Source organism: Drosophila mojavensis, unplaced genomic scaffold, assembly GCF_018153725.1.
Source record: "Drosophila mojavensis isolate 15081-1352.22 unplaced genomic scaffold, ASM1815372v1 contig_151, whole genome shotgun sequence".
Taxonomy (NCBI): Eukaryota; Metazoa; Arthropoda; class Insecta; order Diptera; family Drosophilidae; genus Drosophila; species Drosophila mojavensis.
In genome coordinates this window covers 902,512-917,526 of record NW_025318684.1, presented here as the reverse complement: position 1 = coordinate 917,526, position 15,015 = coordinate 902,512, and the positions used below count along the sequence as shown (strand labels likewise).

Sequence of the window (15,015 nt, the reverse complement as noted above, 5' to 3'; positions counted from 1 at the left end):
ATTTTATATTGAAAGAGTTCGGAGTTTATTTTACTTCATTTCTTTTTGTTTAATTAATGTAAATTGCAGATGACATATAATATTGTTATGTTTGGGTTTGCTCCTTACGCCGCTTTGGGTTTCTTGTTGGGCACAAAGATCGACGATTTGATCTGGCACTTGTGCTGGCCATGCAGGCCGTGCACGGGCAGGCAGCGGCACTCGCTGATCGTTTCCGTTTTGAAGAGTGTATCCGCAATGGAGGACGTCACCTGGTTCAGCAACTTCTTCTGATCGCCTGCCTTAAGTTTATCAAAGTTTTGTGTGTTGAATGCCCATCCGCCGTTGTTGAGTACGAAGTCAATGCCCATATCATTTTCGAATTGCAGTTTCGCGCGTTTCTTATTGTCCTTGCCATCCAGAGTGGCGACCAGGCGAGCATTGAAGCCTTTATAAATAAGGATTTTAGTCTTTAGAATTGCTTTCATTACTCAGATTACAATATTTGAGAAAAGACCTACCAACTAGCTTTTCAGCTGGCACACCCTCTACAGCGAGTCCCTTGATTGGTGCAATTAGGTGGAGCAAAGCGCCGTCGAATTTGGTCGTGGTTCCGGTTATTTGAGCACGTACGAATTTCCACTAGATAAAAATATACCCATATATATTAGTATTTTTGTATGCACATATATACCAAAGAAAAAAAAATTTGGCATTACCCAATTGTTGTACTCGAGCGAATTACTGCGGACTCCAATTATGCTCTTGGCAGCACCCGCGCGGAACGGATAGTCCAAGGCCAGGTGGAACGCTTTTTCATCGGATTGGGGTACAATGGATTTGATGAAGCGCTCCAGCATGTTGTAGACCTCCAATATACGCTTTTCGGTTATAATTTGCTCCACACAGTTCTCACAGAAATTGTTCGGTCCATTCAATTGAACGTTGGCCACGTTGCCTTTGTAGTTGATTTTGCCATTGTCACTAGTAAGAAGTGCAGGGTAGCGTTTCGTCTCGTCAAAAGCTATTACGCCAACCTGGACGTCGGTGAATCCGCGGGTTTTTAGTGAATCGCGAATGTCGGTGATTGCCGGAGCTATCAAATTGGCCAACACAGTTGGTGACACATTGATGTCCACCACAAAGACGACATCGGCCTTGTTCGATGGGATTTTGACGGTGAACTCTTCGCCCAGTTCGCGCTGACCCACAGCACCGGTGCATTTCAAGCAGCGTGGTGGCAGCAACACCCATTTCTTTTGCAGTTTCAGGGCTGACCCGTAGGCTAGGGCGAAAGTGCAGGCCAGCGATTCTCTGTCCTTTTCAGGTACACTTGCTACGGCAACGTCACAGGCGCTGCGATAAGGACGAGCGTCCAATGCTAAATAGTGCACGGCCAATGGGGAGTCGATGCCAAATATGTCCGAGCATATGTCGTTGCGTTGCCCTTCCAACTGGCTCTTGTCAAATGCCACGGGGCTGCACTTGCCGACCGCGTAGTCGTTGCCCAGAGCAGCCGAGTCACTCGCGAGGGTGCCATCGATTAGCAGTAAGTCGTCGTACGGCTCGGCGTTGCCGTTGCCCAGCAGGCCGCGGGTCTTGCTTGTGTAGAATCCGTTTACATTGACGTGGCACACTTTCAGGTCGGTTGTGCATACTACGCTGACGCCATATTCCGAGTGGATGTGAACCGTGTAGAAGCGGCGCCACGTGTGAATGCCGGGGAGGTGTTGTGGGTATTCAACAGGCTTTCCGTTCACTTTGAGGGCGACATTATCGCTGACCTCCACGAAATTGCCATCGCGGTCAATTAGCGTTATGGCCTTTAGTTTGCCGTTATTCAGCTGGCCAATCACCGTGAAGTTCTTGTCCACACTGTCTTGTGCGAAGATGTATTTGCAATTGCCGGGATAGGCAAAGCTCTGACCATCGAAACTGAAGACATGCTGTCCATCCACAATGTGGCCATGCAGCTCAAAGTCATGGAAGAATAGCCAGTTGGAGAGGAGGTCCTTCTTGAATATGCCCTCCCAGTTTTCGTTCAACAGGAAGTTGATAACGCTCGACCGGAACGACAGCACCAATGGCAACTTAGCAAAGCCATCAAGGGACGAAGGCCACAAACTGAGAGACGAGTCGCCAAAGAGTGCAACGTTCTCAACAGATTTGCTACCGTTGAGCGCGGCCAAAACGGAACGAACGGCTCTCAGTAACAGTTTGGATAAATCGTTCAACCATTTGTCGTCGTCGACCGGCTGCTGTCTGAGCTTCGCTTCTAGGAATTCGTGCAGCTTTTGCAATAATTCAGCTATTTCCGGAGTTTGGGGCAGAATATTCAATTGGTCAAAGATATTGTTGAGTGTCTCCAAGGTCCGCTCCAAGAGCTTCCACTCCTTTATTTTGTTGGCCACCTCATTACGCAGCGCCTCGAATGTCGGCAACTTGGCAACAAATTCTTTGAGCTCGTCCAGCAGCTCCTCAACTGAATGCAGCACAACCTTGATCAGCTCCTGGGCTGCTTCGTGCAACGGCCTGAATGCGTCGCTAATTGCCTTGCCATAGTTCTTCAATGCGGGTCCGTATTTCTCTAGCCATGCGACAAACTCCTTGGCCACATTCGTGTAGATGTTTACTAGCTCGATGCGCAGCTGTCCCCCCACCTTCGATAGCGATACGATCAATTGTTCCCAGATCTTGAGTAGTGAGTTCTCCCACAGATCGTTTAGTTTATCTAGAATTTCCTTGACTGTCTTCGTCAACTTCTCATAGTTTTCTGATATCAACTTTGTCAACTCATCAATCGCCTTGTTTATCTTCTCGAAAAGGGTCCGTCTAAAAAGTTGAATGGATCATTTGTGATTTGAGCAAATGAATATGAAAATAATTAGTTATGAATATATAATTGTATACCCTGAAGCATTGCAAATGATACGAGGTTCGGGGTGTAAGGAGAAACATAATAATGACAGTACTTACATAGCATCCACGATGGGTTTCAATAATGGATCGCTTTCGAGCTCCTTGATTATGGTCTTCACCTGACTCTCGTAGCCGTTTCTTAGCTTTGTAAAGTCTGGAGCACTGTCCGCCGCAAGTTTGGCATTTTGCTCAACATCCTGACGGACCTTTTCGAAGCGCTTCTTCAAATTGGTAGTTACCGCTTCAGTTTCTTTGTTGATTTCTGATTCCACAGATTCCTAGGGGAGATGGACAAATTATGTGGGTTTGTTCAATTAAATATACCAACACAATTTACAGATTTATCAGACTCTCTAGCGAAAATCGAGTGGAATGAGAGACTATAATATGAATATGGTATACCTGAGCTATGCCAGATATCTAGCCTAGACGGACAGACAGATGGATCGACGGACAAATGTGTTTCGTTCGCTCGATCAATCAGTATGAATTCCGATCTATGTGGTCTATGTATGTTTATGAAATTTTCCTTACCAAGAATGCTTTGACATCGTCATCATTAGTTTTATAGTTGGTCTGCAGGAAGTTGGCTGCATCCAGAGCGATGCGTCCATTCAAAATGGGTTTGCCGGCGCCAACAACATCGAATTTGAATTCCTTGCCCAGCTTGACCTCAGCATTGGCATCAATAAGACCTTGTCGTTTCAGCGTGAGTTTGGCCCAAGTCGGCTGTAATTCGCTCGAGAGTTCCACTGGCTTCTGTCCGAAAATCTGTAGCTTCGAATTGAGTTTTTGCCAATCGAAGGTACCGGCCAGCCGAACGATCTGTTCATTCAATGCACTTAGCTGCAGCTCGAAGCGCTCTTTATTGCCCAGGAGCTGGACACCGGCTGCCAAGTCGCTTGTGCTGCTCTGCAGCTCGCTGCTGGCACTGAACTCCTTGGTTTCCAGATTGAGGGCCGAGTTCGTTTTCAGCTCGTACTGGAAGCGCAGCCCTGTTGATTTGATTTCCTGTCGCGAGCTTAGATTGAAGCCGTTGTCTGCCTGACTATTGCGAATTTGGTGCGTTACAACTATCTTCTGCTCAGGTGACCGGAAGATGTCAAAGACAAGCTCGCTGTTTAATACGCGCTGGTTGCGGTTCGCGTCCAGGCTACCGCTGATGGTCAACGGGCGAATAGTGGGGTGCTCCAGCTTAAGCTGACCCTTGCCAGTAATGGACACCTGTTCGACACCTGTCAAGTCCAATACCGCCGAGACGCGTGCCACGTCATTCGGCCGCTGCAGCTTGTCTATGTAAAAGGCAGCCGATTGCTCGTAGCGCCCAAACAGCTGATGGCGTTCGGGTATCTGTTGCTTGGTCTCGAACGCAATTTGTCGCTTGGGCAGGGTCACCTGAATAGTTATGGCTGACGGATCAGCGGAGGCCGTGAGCTGGTACTTCAAACTGTTGCTGGATATGACGCGAGCATCGAGGTTGTACATAGTCTTGAAGCTCTCACGAATATTCTTCGATTTGAGCTCCAGCTCATAGGGATAGCCGAGCTCTCGCAGATCTAAAAGGACGAGCACGTCGTGCTGCAACTTGTCCTCGACGATTCTAACGCTCGACTGCAGCTGGATGTTGGTGCACTGCTTTCTTTCCTCGCATATCGACAGTTTGGTATTGAATTCCTTGTTCGTCAACTTAATGGTGGAGACGCCGTTCTTGGGTCCGATGTTGCCGTTGAATGTGTAAGCGAAGCCGATTTCCTGATCCTCTTCGAGATTGAACTGCTGGCGTTGCAGCTTGAAGTTGCCATTGTGGGTCTTACCTTTGTATTGCATCTGACCCTGACCTTCAATGGTTGACTTTTTCTGTTCCTTCTTCAAGCTGTAGCTGGCGTTGCCAGAGAAATCGACGCCCTGTGAATGCTTGAGCAGTACCTTGACGCTTTTGCCTTGCGCCCTCACATCCAGTTCGTAGTTGTCCAGGTGAAGCTTCTTCGAATTCCAGTTGCCAACAATGTAGAAATCGTCGACACTCACATACGACGCCTCACCACTCAGCTGCAGGTCCAGATCGATCAGATTTTGTATGTCCAGTGAAAGCTTCGCTTTACGCTCACCCAGGATCTCCAGAAGTGCTGCCAAGATAATCGGTTGACTGTCAGGCAACGTGGCGCGTAGGTCGAGTCCCTTCTTATGACTGGAGCTATAGATTTTCGAGTCGACCGTATAGCTCTTGCCGGCCTGCTTCACATGGGCACTGAGCACATAGTTGCCCTCGGCTGGCTTTTGGTTCCGAATAACAACTTCAATGTTCTTCAAATAATCGTTGCTTGTGTCCAGCTTGTAGCTCAGGGATGCGGCATTGGCATCTTCGAAGCTAACGTCGGCATTGCTCTTAATGTACTTGTCGCCATACTCGGCATTGATCGTGAATTGCTGCTTGCCCTTGGCATCGCCGTCCCTGAAGCTGCCCGTCTTGTCATTCTGGTAGCTGCCGGAGACCTTCACCGGTGCTTGAAGGTGATTGTTTTGGGCATTGAATGTGTAGGTGCCCTGCTTGGCATTGCCCTGCCAGACCGTGTTTACCTTTGTGTAGTCGCCATTGTCTGACTTCGTGCTCAACACAAACTCAAGAATCTCACTACCCACTTTGCCGTTGCTGCTCAATTGTAGATTCTTGAACCTAGTCTCGGGCGCTTGTACCTTCAGCTGCAGCTCGTATGTGGCAGGTGTGCTGGGCTCACCTGCACCACTATATTTTCCACTCAGATTAGCTGTCACACTCTGGCCGTATTTGCCTGAAATGCGGCCCACCAAACTATTTTCGGTCAACTCTTCAATGACCACAGCCACCTCGATGGGCTTCTCGACCAGCTGGCCCTCGACTTTGACTTCGATATCGAAGGCCTTGGCGCTCTTTGAGCCTTTGAGTGTATATTCGCCGTGTGCGGTGAGCTCAGTCTTCTTTCCATTGAAGTCCATGTAGGTCAGCTGGTTGTTGACTGAAATCTCTTGAGTTTTGATATTCATTCGGTCGAGTGTGCCTTTGTACGAGATGGATCGCTTCTTGCCGCCCGCTGCGTCCTGCTCATTGACTTGCACATCGAGACTACCTTGTCGCAGCTGGGTCCTGGGATTGGTTGTCAAGTGGCGAGCTAGCGTGCCATCGACAATACGGTTCTCAGGTGTGGTCAATTTGAATGCGCCTTGAACGTCGCCATTCGTACGCCACTCGCCCTTGACGCCGCCGTTTGCATCGAAGGAATACTTTTTCTCATTCCATTCGAAAAGGTTCTTCGTCGTAAACTTGAGCTTCTCAATATTGTTTTCAGTCTTCAGATGGATCTTCTTGCTGCCATCCAAGGTGACGATGCTGTCAATGTCGTACTTCGGCTGCTGTATGTGGAACTTGGTATCCACCTCGAGCTTGTGCTTCGGCTCCGTTTTCAGGGTCTCAACTGAGGCCACCAATTCGCCTTTGTTATTCTTAGCGATCTTCAAGTCGGCCTTCGCTGTCAGCAGGTTCTTGACAATCAAATTGATCTTCGCCGATGAGAGCTTGTCCTGCGGATGCTGTGACTCGCTGAGCAACTTGAGCAGCTCGGCGTTGTCGCGGCTAATGCGCAACTCACTACTCGTTTTATCCGGTACGCCCAACACCTTGAGCAGCCATTGCACTGGCTTCTCCTTGACCGTGAGCTGAGCGGTTCCCTGCAGGTCAATGTGTATGTCCTGCGGTGAGTACCGCTGGCCCAGCTCGCCCTTGGCTGTCAGCGAGGTGCCCCAGCTGGTCGTCAAGCTGTTGTCAATGTTGAACAGGTTGTTGTTCATCAGGCACCTGGAGACAACATCTACCGTGTGCTTGTTGTACTTCGCCTTAGCAGTCAGCTCGTAGTCGTGTACGGAACGCTGGTTTGCCTCGTACTTAATATCCACTGTTGCCAGCTTCTGCCCACTCGCTGCTGCCGCATTCAATTCGAATTGATTCTCATCGAGTCTTGTTTTGATATCCAGCGAGCCCAGATGCTTGTTCTTCTGCTGCACAATGAGGCTCTGCGAGAACTTGGCCGAGCGCAGCTTATTCGAGTTTGCCGCATTCACATAGCCCAATTCGGTCTCACTATTCACAGACCACTGCAAGGCCTTGCCAACCAGTTGCAGGGTGTAAACATCTTTGCCGATTTTCAGTTGCGCCGACGTTCCGTAGACGTTCTCCGGCTTGCGTTCATCGTTCACGAACACACCCAATGCATACTGATTATTGTCCAGCTTGAAGTTGGACTTGAGCAGATACGATTCCTGATTTGGTGATATCCGAAGCTCCGATTCCAACGAGGTGGGCGACAAATCGACCCAGCCATTTAGCTGAATACGATCGTTGTTGCGGTTAAGTATTTGGAAATTCTGGAAATTATATCTCGTCTGTTTCTCGGTCGTCTTCTGGACGACGATCAGGCCGTTGGCATGGTAGCCGTTGATGTTTTTGGTGAGACCATTCTTGTCTTCAATCTCGATGACTGGCCTGTACTCGTTGCCGGTCTTAATGAAGCCTATTTTCGACTTCTTAATGTCCTTGTTCTGTTCGTGCTGGCCGTAGAGAACAAGCTCTTGATTGCTGTCTTTGAAGCCCGCCTCGACAGCCAGATGATATTGTGAGTTGTCCAAGGAGAGGCGTCCATAGATATTCGGCTTGGTGCCCAGCTCGAATGCCAGGCTCGTGTCATGTGAAACCTTCGACTCGGGCGTACTGTACTGCAGCTTCCATTGTTGACTGCCCGTGGGCAGAGTCAGGTGTGTGCCCTTCACATTGATCTTGCGCTCGGAGGTCAGGTAAACGGAGAGGCTGTAGTCGTGCGACGATTTCAGCTCGTCAATGAGCGAGTTGTCTGTTAGAAGGGGAGTGCTCGACTTGATACACAAACCTAGACCCAAGTCATTGAACTGATTTAGGCAGTTCTCATTTGGCGACGACGCCTGTTTACTCTTGGCCACTCTCAATGGCACCGGCTTGATTGCCTTATCCTGCTCGGCTACGTAGAACTCGGACTTGACTTGTATGTCGACCAGCTCCAGTTTCTCACGCGGCAGCTCGACGTTCACATTGAAGCCGTCGCCGTCTTTAATCAGGGCGATTGATACATCGCTGCCGGTTGCTGTGTGGGCGCTAGTCGCCACGCGCACTCCTGTCGCCAACACCTGAGTGTTGAAGCCGAGCTGTAGATTGACAGTCACGTCAATGCTGGGCACGAACTTCAAACGGTATTTGGCTCGCTGCCAGTTCTGTTCTAGGATCGCATTCACGTCGATGTTGACAGCGAAGTCGACTTTGTTCGCCGCGAAGCCTTGAGCGCCCAGCTCCAAAGGTATTCCCACACCTGTCGGGTAGCTGAGTTGACTGTCCAAAAACAACTGATGGCTTGCATATTGCGTCTCAAATGAGGTCAGCTCCTTTTTGGCCTTGTCGAATGCCTCTGAGAAGTGCTTGATGATGTCATCCAAGGTCGTGGGTATGTTGTCGCCCAAGCTCAAAAAGGCGAGCTCTGAGCCAAATAATTTGATCGATAAGTCCAAATTCAGGTCTTGTATTGACTTCTGGCTGCCGTAGCTCTTATATCTCTTGCCGATCTTGACAGCGTCGTCAACAACCGATCGACGGCCGCGACCTGCAGGATTTCCCAAATTTCCAGAGTTTCCGACTTCGATCAGTTTGACAATCTCGTCGAAATCTTTGTTCAATAAGCCTTTTGGGCCGACATAATATTCGAGCAGATTCTCAAGATTCTCTTGCCGCAGATTAGCCTCAAATACATTGAAATTGTTGCCCAATATCTCGGCTGTCAAGTTGAGGCGAGCAGCGCGGGGCAGGAACCCATTCTGCGAGTAAATCAGTTTATAGTCCGAGCTGCCGCTCAGGCCCAGCGCGTCCAGGCGATAGGAGAGCTCATTGTTGAAGCTGAAACGGCGATAGTCTTTCGGAAACTGTTTCGTCACTCGAATATTTCCGAGATAGTATTTCTGGTGCTCCCGCGTCGGATCTGTCGAGTCCCGTATCACCCTCAAATTGGACTCGATAAAGCTGCCGACTTGGTGCACTGGTTCGGCGTTAATAATGTTCGAGATCTCTTTGGCCAGGTCAACAGTCGGGCACTTAATGGCAGCCAAATAGGCTTCGATGCGCAGCTCAGAGTCCTCGTTCGTGTCCTTAAGCAGCTGCAGTGCCTTTGAGCTCAAGTCCTGCTTGCAGCTCACGGCTGAGAAGGCTTGCAGAGCCGCGACGCGTATGCGATTACTGCGACCAGGTGTTATGCACTCGCTTAATGCCGTTGCCACATTGTTGACTAAAGTCTGGGCGTTGCCAATGCCCTTGAGCACGTAGACGATGCGCTCTTCTTCCTTTTTGGTATTCGGCTTGCAGTGCTTCAGTCCTTCGATGAACTTTTTCGATATCTGCCCAATTTCGTTCGGCTCGCACTGGTTCTCCTTGCAGAATTTGCCAACCAAATTGCCAACGGCCAGGTAAATTTCTTTCGGTGCAGCTGGGAGCAGCTGTTGCGATGCAAGACTCAATGTTTCCTTGTCCACCCTTTCGACCAGATTCAGCGAGAAGATGGCCAGCAGCTTTTCCTTCTCTTCCAGCTTTGCCAACTGCTTCAGTATGGCCTTAGCTGACTCGGCCGTGTTCGTGCGAAACAGCGCATCTAGGTAAACTTTGCGTGCCAAGGCCTTCTTGGGGTGCGGCGCCGTGGAGAGCTCCAGCAGTGTGTCCACGTCGGAGTGACGCATAAGCCGGATGAGCTCAACAAACTTCTTGGCTGTGTCCTTCTTCACGTAGTCCGCCGTCAGGTCGACGAGCTCATTGACGACCGACTTCAACGCTGCCAGATTCTTCGTGGTGTACGCATCGCTCTTTCCGAAAATAATGCTGACTGGTTTGGCTGTGGCCGCCACAGCGGGTGCGGCACCTGCTTGGCCAGTCGGGGTCCTCAGTTTGAGGGTTGTGGTGACCTTGGCAGTGACCTCGGAGCTACCCTTGGCGCTGCCAGCGAATCTGTAGACCTCGTTCAGCTGCACATTCTCCACAATTCCGCGCTCGACCCTCAGCTCCCTGATGTAGTCAGCCTGGAAGATGGCGCTGCTCGTGACACCTGCCTTCTCGTTGAGTATGCCTGAGAGCAGGCCGCTATTGATTTGCTCACGATGAGCGCAGTTGTTGAGATCTCGCACCTTTGTCAGAATCTCGCCGTTGCCTGATGTCGCTGTTGAGCTGTGCGTCGGGCAAGAACCGAAGACGTCGATTTCGCTCGCGCTCTCGGTACCTGTGTGCGACTGCAGCAAAGAGATGATCGCTCTCTTGATATTGAGCGAGTAGCTGCTTTCGCCAGCATCGGCACAGATCAGCGGCTCCAGCTGTCCACTGGCTAAGGTGAACTGCACTGGCTTTTGTATGTTATTCAGGATCTTGCGTTCCACAGACTCCTTTGTGTTTACCACCTTGACAGTACCCACCTGCAAGGTGTAGCCGCAATTGCCACTGGCATACACCTTTGCCGTGCCAGTTACTTTCAAGCTCGTATCATCAGCCTCAGCGGCATTGCTCGAGCTCAATCCAACTGTTAAGATGCTCTCAAAGCTGTACTCGTAAAAATTACCCGGCTTATACTTTAAAACTCCATTGTCGGCTCGGGGACATCCGATTTGGCAACTACCATCTGAAATTTACAAATTAATGAACGTATGTAGGAATTATTTACATATATTTTCCCAACTGTTTTTCCTTCAATTATTATACCTTAAGCCCATTATCAGGGTTTAATGGTTTTGTTAAATGTATGTAACAGGCAGAAGGAGGCGTGGCAGACCCCATAAAGTATATATATTCTTGATCAGGGCGACGAGTTGAGTCGATTTCGCCCTGTCCGTCTGTCCGTATGTTTGAACGCATCGATTTCAGAAGATATAAGACCTAGAGACTTAATTTTTTTTTAAATGGATATCGAGTTTATCACCAAAAATCATCCCGTAATTTTTTATCGATAAAAAACATTATCGAAAATGAGTTATAAAGTTACACTTGCCAGAAAAACTATGCGTACAGGCCTAACGTGCGACTTTGATAGAGAATAAATATGATAAATAATAGGATTATTATCAATATTATATTTTTTAGTGAAAAACTATTTAATAACACACATTTAACAACAATTTTTTTTAAATAATATTAAACAGTTTTTTTTTTATATTTTAAATAAGAAAAAAACAACGAAAATTCACTTAGAAAAAGTATGCGTACAAACTAATCGTCGTGTGAAGCTTTTAGTACCGTTAAACAGCATATTACGGTAAAAAAAGCATTAAAGAATGTCAATCACGTGTTGGTTTGCAAATTTTGTCATTAAGTTGATAGATTTCGTCATGGGCAGGAAAACTAAAGAGATTGATCCAGATTTGAGGAAACTCATCGTGAAATTACGCGATGAAGGGAAATCTTTTAGGGAAATTGGCGAAATTGTTGGCAGAACGCATTCTTCTGTCCAAAGGGTAGTCAATAACTTTAATTTGACTGGCTCAGTTCAGTCAAAGCCACGCTCTGGGAGGCCCTCAAAGCTGACCGAGAGAGAGAAGAGGGACGTGCTGAAGACGGTGCGGCTAAACCCCGCATTAACTGCAGCCAAGATTAATCAGGAAGTTAAAGAGAAATACAAAAAAGAGCTCCACGAAGACACCGTAAGAAAATTTTTAAAGAAAAATGAATTAAATGCCCGTGTTGCTCGAAGGAAGCTACTTATCTCTGAAGCAAATAAAATCAAACGGATGGATTTCGCCAGAAAATACTTGGAAGTCAGTCCTGAGTACTGGAACCAAGTGATATTTAGTGATGAGAGCAAATTCTGTATATTTGGTATAAAGGGGAGAAAGCTTGTGTGGCGAAAGAGAGGCACTGCGTTCGACGTACAAAATCTAACTACAACCGTTAAGCACGGCGGTGGTGGCGTAATGGTGTGGGGGTGTATGGCAGCAAGTGGAGTGGTCAATTTGGCTTTTATTGAGTCCACAATGAACCATATGGATTACCTCCATATCTTAAAAAACAATTTACACCAAAGCGCCAGACAATTGGGTCTTGGGGAGGACTTTGTCTTTCAACATGACAATGATCCCAAACACACAGCTCACAATGTCAAGCTCTGGTTGCTCTATAATACCAGACACCAGCTTTATTCGCCTCCCCAGTCACCCGACCTTAATCCCATAGAGCATTTATGGGATTTTTTGGAGCGCAGGATCAGAGACCGAATAATTACTTCAAAGGACATGCTCAAATCGGTTCTGATGGAGGAGTGGCTCAAAATTCCGGCTGATTTCACCCGGAAATTGGTGGCATCGATGCCAAAACGGTTGGAAGAGACCAAGAAGCGAAAGGGGTATCCAACCTCATATTAATTTTTAAATTTTCATTGAAAAAAAGTTATTTTTGGTTTTGTTTTTTAGTTTGTACGCAAACTTTTTCTAAGTGAATTTTCGTTGTTTTTATACCCTGAACCCATTTTCAATGGGAAATCAGGGTATAATGGTTTTGTTGAAATGTATGTAACAGGCAGAAGGAGGCGTGGCAGACCCCACAAAGTATATATATTCTTGATCAGGGCGACGAGCTGAGTTGATTTGGCCCTGTCCGTCTGTCTGTCCGTCTGTCCGTCTGTCCGTCCGTCCGTCTGTCCGTCTGTCCGTCTGTCCGTATGTATGAACGCGTCGATTTCAGAAGATATAAGAGCTAGAGACTTCAAATTTTTTTTAAAATGTTCGTAATTACAGCGCGCATATCAAGTTTATCATTAAAAATCGATAACTCATCCCGATCTTTTTTTATCGATAAAAAACCTTATCGAAAACCAGTTATAAAATTATATCTTCTACACCTTTATTGCTAGAGTCTCCAAAATTTTAATGTATGCCTATATGCAATTTATACAATTTCGGTTTTTGTTAAAATTTACCCCCCACCCTTAAATTCACCCCCTCACCCTCACTTTTGTAAAAAGCGTATTTCAAATACTAGAGACTTGTGCTTTGGCAATTACATGCATATCCATGTCATAATCATAATCTGAAAGTTTCATGAAGATCGTACGTCCACAAAAAAGTTATTAAGCAATTAAGTTCTCATAGTAAGCGCTCACTGCGGCCCATGCGTGTTTATGCTTGTGTGTGTGTATATGTATGTAATTGTTTGTGTATGTGTGTGTGTGTGTATGTTTGTATGTATGTGTGTATGTGTGTGCGTGTTTCTTGTGTAAGCTGAAAGACGCGAAAAATTATTGAAATAGCTATTACTCCAAGGGTTCAGGGGATCTCGTAGTCGAGTAGTCTCGACTAGAGCTTTCTTACTTGTTTTCTTATTTAAAATATAAAAAAAAAAAACTGTTTAATATTATTTAAAAAAAATTGTTGTTAAATGTGTGTTATTAAATAGTTTTTCACTAAAAAATATAATATTGATAATAATCCTATTATTTATCATATTTATTCTCTTTCAAAGTCGCACGTTAGGCCTGTACGCATAGTTTTTCTGGCAAGTGTATATCTCCTACATCTTTAAGGCCAAAGTCTCCAAACTTTATATGTATATTTTTTAAATTTTTATACCATTTCGATTTTTGTTAAAATTTACCCCTCACCCCTATATCCACCCCCTCACCCTCACTTTTGTAAAAGGCGTATTTCAAATACTAGAGACTTGTGTTTTGGCAAGTGCACGCATTTCATTGTATTAATCTGAAGATCGTATTTCCACAAAAAAAGTTATTAAACAATTAAGTTCTCATAGTAAGCGCACACGGCAGCCCATGCGTGTTTATGCATATGCGAATAATTATTGAAATATCAGTTGCACGAAGGGTTCAGGGGATCTTGTAGTCGAGCAGTCTCGACTAGAGCTGTCTTACTTGTTTACTTTTATAATTGTTGTATCTGTACTATATATTTCATTTCGTATATAGTTGACAAAAATATAGATTCATAGTCTTAAACTTGTGAAGCTTATGTGTTATTGCATTGGGATGACCCTAAATTTTATAGAGTTTAAACAATTTGAACGTATTCCACATATGTGACATTGTTAGTAGTATATTTGCTACTTCGTTAGTATCAGCGTACTTACCGGAGTTGGCTGTACCCACAAGTAGAATAAATATCAGGAATCCCCGAATTGGAAAGGGAATCGCCATGTTTTTCACTGTTCCGGCCCCCTTTGGGTTAGCCTAATAGAAATGAATAATACATTAGGATGCATAACTCTGTATGATCTTCAGTATATCTTATACATTTTATTTTATATTGTTTTAATATACAAAATTGCATTATATTTTTATTTTTTATAATTTACAGTAATTTATAAATTGTATAGTTCTTTTTATCATGATTTTGTATCATCTTGTTATCATTTTATATGATAGCCAATATTTTTAAATATTAAATGTATTCGTATGCACTATACATTATAATAAATTTTTTAAAAATCGTTATTATATAATATGACCTAGGATTCAATCCTAAATTTGCTTTGTATATATATTTTTTTCTTTCGTAATTTTATATAATTTATATATTAGTAATTTTTTTATTATTATGTATTTTGAATCTGGTGAGTTCAATTACCGTGTATATTTATTTGTTTGTTATTAATGTACTTATATATTCTTTATTTAGTTATATATAATTATTTTAGTTGTATTTTATTTAATTGAATTAAATTCATTTCATTGTTGCGCTTGTTGTCGTTGTTGCGGTACGCCCATGGGCAGGACAAGATCTTGTATACCTTGCTCACAGTTGAAATCTGATTTAAATTCCTTTCACTGAATTGCGTTCATAGAGAGACACAATTCCAGCACAGCACACTTAGCTCGCGACACTGATTTAATATACGAATCGGATCGGACGACAAGTGACTTCGAATTAAGCCGTATTTTCCACTAGAACACAGTTTAAATACAACGTCTAACGTGGCTGTGTGTGTATAGCATATATCTATATTACGTGTGTGTGTGAGAGTGCATCTTTCTTTATACTGAAAGAAGGAGAGAGTGAGTGAGGACACTTACTTATCACTAGTGCTCCTCTCTCTTC

At 45.4% G+C, this 15,015-nt stretch overlaps 1 protein-coding gene across 1 annotated transcript; it reads right to left on the bottom strand.

Moving 5' to 3' along the window:
* Nucleotide 1: 1 nt before the first annotated feature.
* On the bottom strand, nt 2–14,829 carry LOC6585805 (apolipophorins). The gene is made up of 7 exons (XM_002011395.4): nt 14,708–14,829; nt 14,048–14,147; nt 3,433–10,598; nt 2,956–3,176; nt 699–2,811; nt 501–621; nt 2–427 (listed from the first exon to the last, which is right to left on the bottom strand). Exons 2-7 carry the CDS (start codon nt 14,112–14,114, stop codon nt 105–107), a joined length of 10,011 nt encoding a protein of 3,336 aa, XP_002011431.1. The 5' UTR covers nt 14,115–14,147; nt 14,708–14,829; the 3' UTR covers nt 2–104.
* Nucleotides 14,830–15,015: the final 186 nt, after the last annotated feature.

Excerpts from the sequence above, each read along its gene's own strand:
- LOC6585805 (XM_002011395.4), bottom strand. The coding sequence starts at position 14,114 with ATGGCGATTCCCTTTCCAATTCGGGGATTCCTGATATTTATTCTACTT. Across the intron at positions 3,177-3,432 it reads ACGATGTCAAAGCATTCTTG|GAATCTGTGGAATCAGAAAT; the intron begins GTAAGGAAAATT and ends CATCTCCCCTAG. Across the intron at positions 622-698 it reads CGCTCGAGTACAACAATTGG|TGGAAATTCGTACGTGCTCA; the intron begins GTAATGCCAAAT and ends ATTTTTATCTAG.